The sequence below is a fragment of the Xyrauchen texanus genome, chromosome 46 (assembly GCF_025860055.1).
Source record: "Xyrauchen texanus isolate HMW12.3.18 chromosome 46, RBS_HiC_50CHRs, whole genome shotgun sequence".
Lineage (NCBI taxonomy): Eukaryota > Metazoa > Chordata > Actinopteri > Cypriniformes > Catostomidae > Xyrauchen > Xyrauchen texanus.
In genome coordinates this window covers 24,009,572-24,020,241 of record NC_068321.1, presented here as the reverse complement: position 1 = coordinate 24,020,241, position 10,670 = coordinate 24,009,572, and the positions used below count along the sequence as shown (strand labels likewise).

Here is a 10,670-nt window from a genome sequence, read left to right as displayed (position 1 = left end):
GCGGAGCCCTGGAAGGCTCGAGAGGCTTGAGAGGCGGAGCCCTGGAAGGTTCGAGAGGCTTGAGAGGCGGAGCCCTGGAAAGCTCGAGAGGCTTGAGGGTCGGAGCCCTGGAAGGCTCGAGAGGCTTAAGAGGCGGAGCCCTGGTAGGCTCGAGAGACTTGAGAGGCGGAGCCCTAGGAGGCTCGGGAGGAGGAGCCCTGGGAGGCCCGAGAGACTTGAGAGGCGGAGCCCTGAAAGGCTCGGGAGGAGGAGCCCTGGGAGGCTCGAGAGGCTTGAGAGGCGGAGCCCTGGAAGGCTCGAGAGACTTGAGAGGCGGAGCCCTGGAGGGCTCGGGAGGAGGAGCCCTGGGAGGCTCAAGAGGAGGAGCCCTGGAAGGCTCGAGAGACTTGAGAGGCGGAGCCCTAGATGGCTCGGGAGGAGGAGCCCTGGGAGGCCCAAGTGACTTGAGAGGCGGAGCCCTAGAAGACTTGAGTGACTTGAGGGGCGGAGCCCTGGGAGGCTTGGGAGGAGGAGCCCTGGAAGACTCGAGAGACGGGAGAGGCGGAGCCCTGGGAGGCTCGAGGGACGCTAGCTCTGGGACGGTCATGGCTACTGGCGCTGGCTTTTGGATGCCATAAGTTCTCATGTATATCTGGTGGTGGTTGGTGGCTCTCTCCCAGCACATCCGAATCAATTCAAGCACACCCACTGTTCGAAAGGATAGCGCGTAACTATGTCTACCCCCCTTGACAGGGCTTCCATAATCTCAAGCATGGTTCCTTTGCATGGGCATTGCACTGCCCTCGCTGGAAAGCCGGCACCATAATGGGATATCCTTCAACAGGGTATTGCACTTCAACATCGCCATTATCATATGGCTCTATGCAGGCTGTAACCCATAAAAAATAAATACAAAAATAAAACAATTTCACTTCCCTCGTCGGAGGGTTTTCATAGTCAAACGTTTTCTTTCAGCAAAGGGATTGCACGCAACGTCGCCATTATCGTATGGCTTTAAACACGTTGTCCACCTTTGGCAAAGATACCTCAAACAACTCTTCCCTCGTCGGAGGGTTTTCATAATCAAATTGTGTTTATCTTTCAACAAAGATACTGCACAGCAACGCCGGCCTAACGTAGGGCCGCATATCACGCTGCTCGTCTTAGGCAAGGATTCTGCATAACCAGGGGCCTCGACGGAGAGCCCAAAATCACACTCTTTTAAAAAAAAACAATTAAAAAAAAAAAATGCTTTCCTATTGCAAAGGCTTCACACAACCATGCCAGAGATATTGCAAATTTCATGTCAAATTCAGATGCTCACATCTATTCTTTTTTCTCCTTCTCCAGAATGAATGCCTAACACAAGATCTGGTTTGTACCAAATCTCATAATGGATCATCTCTTTTGAGGTACTTTCTCTCTCTTTTGGGGGTAGGCTCCTCACCCCTGCCTCCTATCTCCGGCAGGATATGATGGTTCCGAGTACAACTCCCTCGGACCGCCAGACGCCAAAGAGAGACATTACTTTTCTGTTTTACATTCATCAAATAAATGGCATCTTAAACCTCACTCAAGCCTGCGTGTCTTCTCGATAGAAATAGTATGTTATGTTTACAGTGTCATCTTTTTTGCACTATTCATTACAAATGTGTACTGGTCGGCACTGCACTGTCTCTAACTGTGCCTATTGTCCTGTTCCTTTTAGTAATTTATTGTACTGTCCCATATTTTTTTGTTCGCGCGTGCATTGAAGGCTACATGAAATCTAAAGCTTCCTGGTAAAGTAAATGAGTAAATTTCACGTGCTACCTTTTAATTTTACACAAAATGTATTTTTAAAACTGCATTAAGTTGATTCTGGACTTAAGTAATTAAAAAATATGCATCTTATATATTTATGTTCATATAGCACCAAAAATGTTGCCCACCTTACTTTTCAAATGAATGCCAAGCCCCTGCTCTGCATGGATGCAATCCATATTGAATGCAAGGATCTCCTATAACACAGAAAAAGTCACAGTTAAAGAGACTGTAAAAGCAGGAAAGTTGGAAGCAAATGCATCGCAGATCATCATCAGAACTGAAGGTGCCTCCATGCTAATATACTCTATTTAGCAGTGCTTTTAATTACATTTCAGTCTTACACAAAGCAATCAGATGGAAGGATTCAGAAAATCTGAAAATAGCGCATACGTTTTGTGAACTACTTACATGAAAATATATGATGCCTTGTCTGAGATTAGCATTGCATGAGAAAAAAATGTTCCACGGAAGAAAGTCACTGTAGTTCGTCTGACATGCTTGTACGGAAAATAATAATAATAATAATAATAATAAAAATATTTAGTATTTATTTTTAAAACACGCCTTCATTTTTGCGATGACGAGAAAGATAAAGCCTATATCGCATAAACGTTTCCGTCATTAAAAATCAAATCAAATCAAATAAAAACAATATATATATATATATATTATTTGTAAAATAAAAATAAAAACTAAATATATATATATATATATATATATATATATATATATATATATATATATATATATATATATATATATATATATATATTTTATTTTTTATTTTTTACAAAATGCTCGACGATCTTTGTAATCACATCACTACCATTTTTTGGTCAAACATTTTATTATTAGCCTACTTCTGAAGCGAAATCGTGCTTTGGCATTTGCTTATTTTTGTAAAGGTCTCATTTAAACCACATTACAAAACAGCCCATTCTACAAGCGTTAATAAACCTTATTTTGTTGTTTTTTTTTTTTTTTTTGGCATTATTTAAAATGTACGCGGTTTTGTCACAAAAATGTATAAAGTAAACATATATAATTATGTTTGCTTGTGACGATCACGTCAACAAAGCTCCTACGTGAAGATTGCCACACTGCTGCCCCTGAGTGGTTAACGATTATATAAATATTCCACATATTTAAAAAGTCTAATCTGCTCTCTCACTTACATTTCTGCGAGGATGGAGGGTAACAGATGCACGCAGGTAAGTTCGGATGTCGGGGTCTCGTCCTCTGAACATCCGCACAGGGCAGCTCTGATACTGGCGCGCGGCGGCAGCAAAGGAATCCCGCTGAAGAACATCAAGAATCTGGCCGGTGTTCCACTCATCGGATGGGTTCTGAGAGCTGCCTTGGATTCAGAAGCACTTGACAGGCAACTAAATTTGATCTTTTTCCCCTCTCTTGCTCTGTTTTAATAGTTTAATCAAATTTGAATACGCATTTTATTTTTAATTGTGTATAGCCTATAAAGAACTTTAAATGAAATGAATGGGCTAAAGGCACACCTTAAGGAAATGTAACTTTGTATTAAGTGTATTAAGATTGTAAAAATAAAAAACATTTCTTTTTGTTAATTGATGATGGAGCAACACAATTTGTGTGAAAATAAATAATAACAGAAGGTTGTTTTGATTCAAATCTATATTATTTTAGTGGTGGAAAGAATTCTATAAACAAATTAATCTCCATTGTGATTAGATCAGTCAATCATACATTTGACAAATAAATTTTTTGTGGTGGTTGGATATAATAAAAAAAATATGAATAACAGAGAGAGAGAGAGATGATTATAAATAATAGTCTTAAACAAGTGTTTTATTGTAGCTTGTATCAACTTGTGCATGTTTCATATATTTAAACAATTTATATGTTTGGCAGCGTGTGGGTGTCCACCGATCACGATGAGATTGAGCGGGTCGCTCATATCTGGGGTGCAAAAATTCACCGACGCAGTCTTGAAGTTTCCAAAGATTCCTCCAGCTCTCTGGAGACCATCCAGGAGTTCATCCGACTGAGACCTGGTAAGATGGATGGATGAATGGGCAGACAGATGGAAGAATAGATAGATCGATCACACTTTTACTTTTCCCCTGTGTTTTAGAGGTGGACATTGTCTGTCATATCCAGGCTACGTCTCCATGCTTGCACCCTTATCACATCAGAGAAGCCCTACAGATGATCACGGAACATGGTTATGACTATGTGTTTTCAGTGGTGCGCAGACACCAGTTTCGCTGGGAGGAGGGGAACAAGGAAGGTACCATGAAAATATCGCAACATTTTATTTAGATTTATAATTTGGGCAAATGCTATTGCACAATATGAATTACAGTACAAGCTAGCAACATGCTCCACCAGTCAAGCTACAGGAACCTTTAATTAATCATTAGAGTGCTATTAATTAATTAGGTGCCTAAACCCTAAAGTTTCTACAGAGAGATTGTCCTTGCCAGTGCTGGGTGAAATCTGATTATTTTTTTACTCAAAAGTGTAAAGTATCAGTAAAGTAATCTGGTTACAATTTGAGAGAAGTACTCTACCACCTGAGCCACAGCCAAGCGGGTTGGCTGCTAATCGCAGGGTTGGTGGTTCGATTCCCGGCCCACATGACTCCACATGCCGAAGTGTCCTTGGGCAAGACAAGGACAGCATGGCGGTGTATGAGTGTGAATGTGAATGGGTGTAAAGTGCTTTGGTAACCTCTAAGGCTAAAAAAGCACTATATAAGTGTAGAACATTTACCATTTAATTTACCCAACACTGGTACCTGCAATAAGTGGGATAATTCAGCTTAATGTCTCAATGCATTTTTATGTTTAGTATGGGTTGTCATCTTAACATGAACTCCATCCTGAACCACACGGGTGGAATATAAAAGGGTTTGTTTTGTGACACATCCAACAAATCTCACCATTAAAGTTATCCCTGAAAATTCACATTTATCTTCAGGAATTATTATTTCCTTCTGCTAATTAGAGGGTAAGAATACCACCCCTCTGAACATTGATCCAGCATGCAGACCTCGACGCCAAGACTGGCCTGGGGAACTCTACGAAAATGGCTCTTTCTACTTCAGTAAGAGGGAAATCTTGGAAAATGGAATGCAAAAGGTGCAAACCTCTCTTTTAGAGTTTATGACCTCAAATGCTACAATTATTTTATTGAGTAACAAATATCTCAATCTGTTCTTTACCTGGGTGTTTTAGTTGGGAAAGGCCGGCTACTATGAAATGCTGCCTGAACACAGCGTTGATATCGATGTGGATATAGACTGGCCTGTCGCTGAGCAGAGAGTTCTGAGGTAGGCTTACATGTTCCTCAGTATGGCATAGCTGCATTTTAAAATACTCTTGGAACATGCAGTTACAGTAAAACAATGATAAGAAGGCGGCCTTTATTATTGTCACACACAAGGACGTGCACAGACATTTTGAGGGGCAGGGGCTCAAGTGAAAAAAAGGGCACTTCTCATAATTACGTATTTTTGTACTTTTTTTAAACAAAAAAGTATATATATTAACACAACTCTGACTTCCTTTTTAAAAAATGTATTTAAAAAGTTAATTAATTTTATCTTCCTCAAACTCACGCAATTGTTTCATTTTCAAAAGATGTCTACAAAATAATCAGTTCACACAGAAACCATGGTCTCCTTACTATTCAATTTTTAAAAAACATTTATTAGGCTTCAAAAAATAAAACAGCTTTTAATTTAAGTGAACTTCAAACAATCCTCACATAAACCCATAATAAATGTCATATTTACCTGTGCCCTTCCTGTCTAACAGGTAGGACATATACAGAATTGAATAAAGTTATCTGACAGTCTGCGCTGCATAAATTATAAAATATATATAGACTAATCCTTATTAAAGCTACGCAAGGTCTTTAGTCAAGAGCAGTGAGTAATTTTCTCTGTTCCCTTTGTTCTTTGATTAACTTTACTGACAGAAAGCTTTATTGGATGCTGGCCCTTTAAGAGCAGCCGTTGCGGAGACGCGGATCTCACACGCGCCTCATTCTCTCACAACTCTTTATGTCCATCATAAGACTGCTCTTATGTTATGAAGATACTTGAAAAACGACATTTTGGCATAATTGTGTGTGTTATTGTTCGTTCAAGCGCGAAAGAGTACTGTATTCTGGCGCGCGGTCTGTGCATGCGCATTATACTGGCGCACGTCTTTCTGTGAGTCACAGTCAGGACATTCACATGCAGCGCGCTCTCTTTTGACTTGTCGCGCATTGGTTTGAAGCAGGTTTAAAGTTTTTACTCAACGTTGTGTGGGCCTTATGTAAAATACGGCAAAAATCGCGTCCCTTATTGATTTGATACGGGACGCATCATTTTACTTGTAAATACGGGATGATTCTGTATTTTAAGGGACGGGTGGCAACCCTACTAGCAAGACACTGGTTAACTATATTTGTCTTTGGCTAATCGGCAGTAAATTCGAGGCACTGGTAGTTTAATCTTTTGTTCATCGCCACTCACCTCAACACAAGCCAAGAAAAACACTGCTGGGAGGGGCCGCTGCTGCTCACACACCTGCTGCGCAGGTGTGTGTGTGTGTGTGATGTGCCGAGCTGATGTGCGCCGCTGCGCAGAGAAGGGGAGAGAGAGCGAGAGCGCTTCAGAACTCCTGACCTGATATTTAGATACACTATTCAATAAATATATTTGTTTGACAGGGAAGCTGTGCGCAAACAGGAATATATATTATTTTTCAAAAATGATAAAAAAAGCACCCCAGAAAAAAGGGCACATTCTCTCCAGGAATAAAAAGGGCAGGTGCGCAAGCCCCTTTTGATGTCTATGTGTGCACGTGCCTGGTCACACATTATACATTTATACAGTGAAAGTTCTTTGTTTTCACATATTCCAGCTAAGCTGGGATCAGAGTGCAGGGTCAGCCATGATACGACACCCCCGGAGCAGATAGGGTCAAGGCCTTGCTCAAAGGCCCAACATTGGCATCTTGGTGGTGCTGGGGCTTAAACCCCTGACCTTCTGGTCAGTAACCCAGTACCTCAACCACCAAACCACCACTGCCCCATAATAAGAAATCTTGATGAACGATAAATTAATGAGTCCATAACTTTAAGTTGTAGGTTGGTTTAGTGAGTTTGTCGTCTATGTGTAGGTTTTCACTATTTTAATAAGGGCAGTTTACATTTTATTGCTTCACAAACTAACTGTGTTGTATAAGTTCGTGTCTGATATAAGTGCTAACATTTTTGGCAGGTTTGGTTATTTTGGTCGAGAGATTACACCTGAGATCAGTCTGTTTCTGTGTAATGTGTCTGGCTGTTTGACAAATGGTCAGATATACACATCGGTTTCAGGACAGGAGATTGTCGCCATCAATGCTCGAGATCTCACAGGCATACAGATGCTGCGGAGGCAAGATATAGAGGTACACATGGGTTGGAAAAACAAGAAGGAATTGTTTGAGAAAATAATTGCATTTCTGTAAGGTAGGGCGGGACTAGATTTTAACCTTTGGGAATTGATTGGATCGTGAGGAGTGGGTGTTCTATGTTGATTTTAACTGATGTTTTTCTGAGTTGCTAGGTGATCCTTGTATCCAATATTGAGGACCCAGTACCCAGGGCTCTACTGGAGAAGATTGCCCAGCAGACTGGCTGTTGCTTCAAGTTTGGGATGAAGCAGAAAGTGCTTGAAGTGGAGCATCTGATGAAAAAAAAGAAACTGCGGTGGGAAGAGGTGGCCTTCATGGGTGAGTCTCGTGTTTTAACAGAGACTGTTTAGCCTGAGCAATATTTTTAAAATTAGGGCCGTCAATCTATTAACGTTTTAATTGCATTAATTACATAGTATGCCGATTAATTAATCGAAATAATTGCAATTAATCCCATATGTAAATATTTGCTGAGAAAGAGCCTCAAATAAAAATAATTCTAAATATAATTATTAAATAATTACAAATAGTTATATTTATCATCAAAATAAATAAAGTATATATGATTAAAAAACATAATTCAGATAATTCAAATGCAACTTGTGGCAGACAAGTAAAGCATTGATAAGACAAAAAAACAAAATTGGCTTTATAATTAAATTTATTGTTTATCATATTAACAACATAATCCAGTCATTGGCCTACAGTTCACAGCAATCTATTTTGCAATTGAATTTGTCAATCTATCCGAGGTTGACTGATTAAAAGGGCTTTTCAAAAGACGCGTTAATGTACATCTGCATCAGACGGACGCTTTTGGAGCGTCTCACTTTGGTTGCGTCACGTCATAAACATATTTTTAGGTTGCTGTGTCAAATTAAACATAGTTACCTAAACTTAGAAAAACATGTATCCCTGCGTTTTGGTTTGCGTTCCATCAAGCTGATTACAAAAACGTATTATTATCTTGTGTTGTCTGCTTTCGGTGAGTGTGGTTTGTTCCACAAGCAAAGACTCACCGGTTTATTTACAGTGCCTCACCGAGTGTGTAGACGAGTATGAACATGAAGCGATTGTCCGAGGTTAGTTACATTGATATTATTAACTGCTTTGAGTTGTTAAGACAGCCAACAACTGCACAAGTTGAGTGTGAAATTTATTTTTACTCCAATTAACACTTAAATGGTTAACACTTAAATTGCTCATTTCGTTAGTTTTACATTGCATCTCAAAACCAGAATCATCAGGGCGCTACCCAGTGGCTCCTCAGGAAAGCTGTTGATACAGCTGCAGTTTTCGCTTACTGCCCCCTGGAGAAAACTTCAAGCCATTGGTCGGAATATTCCTTATGAAGTCTTTTGACTTGATTAATTGCGTTGAATTCTTCAACAAATGTTATTTTTTACATATTATTTATATATAATTAATTGCACAGAATTAATGCGTTCATTTAAATGAATGGGAGAAATTTGAACACCCAATATGGTGGGTGTAGAAAAGGAAGTCCCGCGTTACAGTTAAAAGAACCAATCACATCTCCTGTCAGTTAAATCAAAAATGCACATTAGCTGGACCAGCCTTAACATTTTTATTTATTAGCATGCTCTGTGCTAAAGAAACACAATACCCACCCAAAAGTTTTTTTTCCTACTTTTTGTCTACAATTGTACTACACTTAAAACTGGTCCCATCCCAGTGCCGGCCTTGTACCTTAAAAGGTAGCTTTTTAATGAGAGTGTACTATAGTGAAAACTGATTAAAATGCATTGAATAATTGTTTTTAACTACACTTAGGGACACTATGCCACATGAATTGAATAATGAATTGACAAACACAAACAAACAAACTGAAGTTGTAAATTATACTTGAAATGATGAACACCAGCTAACATGTTTGTGGATTCAATGTTCTCTTCTAGGTGCAGAATCTGAAGATGTAGAGGTCCTGTCACTGGTGGGACTGAACGCAGTTCCCTGTGATGCACCTGTGACAAGTCTAATTGCTGCTAAATACACCTGTCAAAGGTCAGCAGGTTACGGAGCAGTTCGTGAGTTTGCGGAGTACATTCTGCAATTAAAGAAGAAGACAATGTGCCAGAAGGACCAGGATCGTATTGACAGGAATAATTTCTAGAACATTTGCAGCTTCCAGTTTCCTTTATTCTTTTTTTTGTTTATGTATTTTAATCAGTTTGAATTACTTATATTTTAAATGTTTTACAAAAACTGAAAAAAATGCTGCAGATATTTCGGTTCAAGCTTAATCATGGCAACAACTCAATGAAAAAAGACAAAAGACACATTTATTTTTAATAATTAACGGATAAACAATTATTTTGCCACTGTAAAAGAAGGCTGCTACTGTAGGCTGTATCATGATCCATTGCCGAGCATCATAACAAGAGCTTAAGATCACATTACAACAGCTTAGAACGTGGCTCGTCCAATCACAATTTAGAGTTGGAACTATCTGTTTTGTAATTAAAGCATTGCATAGCAAAGAATTGGCTAAATCCTTTTTCAGCATTTCTTGAATATACATATTTCAGAATATATGTTTTGATTTTGTCTTATTTGACCATAAAATGTTTTACAGGAAAGAACACAAAGATCACATGATCTGCACAAAAACACAATGTACTGTGCATGCACAACAGAATAAAGAATGTAACAACATTATTGTGACTGTTATTATGTGTGTGGGGAAGAATATTGTGTCCATAAAAGTATTTTCTGGGTTTTATGGAACATTAATCAATATCTATATCTAATAAAACAATGATTTCCTCAAAGCTAGGAATACAAAAAAAAAAAATGTGGTTGATCTTTTCTTAGTTATAGTTTCACTTAATTAACCATTCTTGAGAGTCGGCGCATAAGACTGATTTATTCCCGAGTTGGACCTCACCCTTTTCCTTTGACCTAAAGACTTTTGTGTTAGTGTTTTGATGCTCTTTTGGTGAAAATGAATAACTGTGTACCTACAGACAGTATACAGAGTCGTTTTCCAGCTGCATACGCAGGTGTTAAACTTTTCATCACTGCCAACAATGTGATGCATTTGGAGGTTTTGCTTCAATAGTTTGTAGGTAAATGTTCCTCTTTATTCTTCGCTCGGTTTGTTCGATGGGTTCTAAAGTATCCCGTTACTGTGTTACTGAGTGAGAAACCAATTCAGACCATTTGTTAAGCCATGTAATAACTCAAAAGAATGATTCAATTAACATATTTAATTCAATAATTCGGGCACTGCAGTTGATTCTAAACAGCCGATGAAAAATACAGGATACGCTCTTCTTCAAATACCATTATGGATAGCTTGATAGAATAACCCACCAAAATGGCTAGAGAATTTACTGCATTGGCTGTTAAGTTTGGTTTTTACCTTTATTTGCCTGGAGTTATTTTCAATCCTTGATTAGAAATATGAGAAAATGGCAGGTGAGGCACAAG

General features: G+C 39.0%; 1 protein-coding gene across 1 annotated transcript; it reads left to right on the top strand.

Annotated features, from left to right (window-relative positions):
* Positions 1 to 2,966: 2,966 nt before the first annotated feature.
* cmasb (cytidine monophosphate N-acetylneuraminic acid synthetase b) lies at positions 2,967 to 9,691 on the top strand. Its single transcript, XM_052119497.1, has 8 exons — positions 2,967 to 3,166; positions 3,673 to 3,815; positions 3,896 to 4,051; positions 4,771 to 4,904; positions 5,001 to 5,095; positions 7,040 to 7,211; positions 7,370 to 7,535; positions 9,137 to 9,691. Exons 1-8 carry the CDS (start codon positions 2,973 to 2,975, stop codon positions 9,349 to 9,351), a joined length of 1,275 nt encoding a protein of 424 aa, XP_051975457.1. The 5' UTR covers positions 2,967 to 2,972; the 3' UTR covers positions 9,352 to 9,691.
* The last annotated feature ends 979 nt before the right edge of the window (positions 9,692 to 10,670 follow it).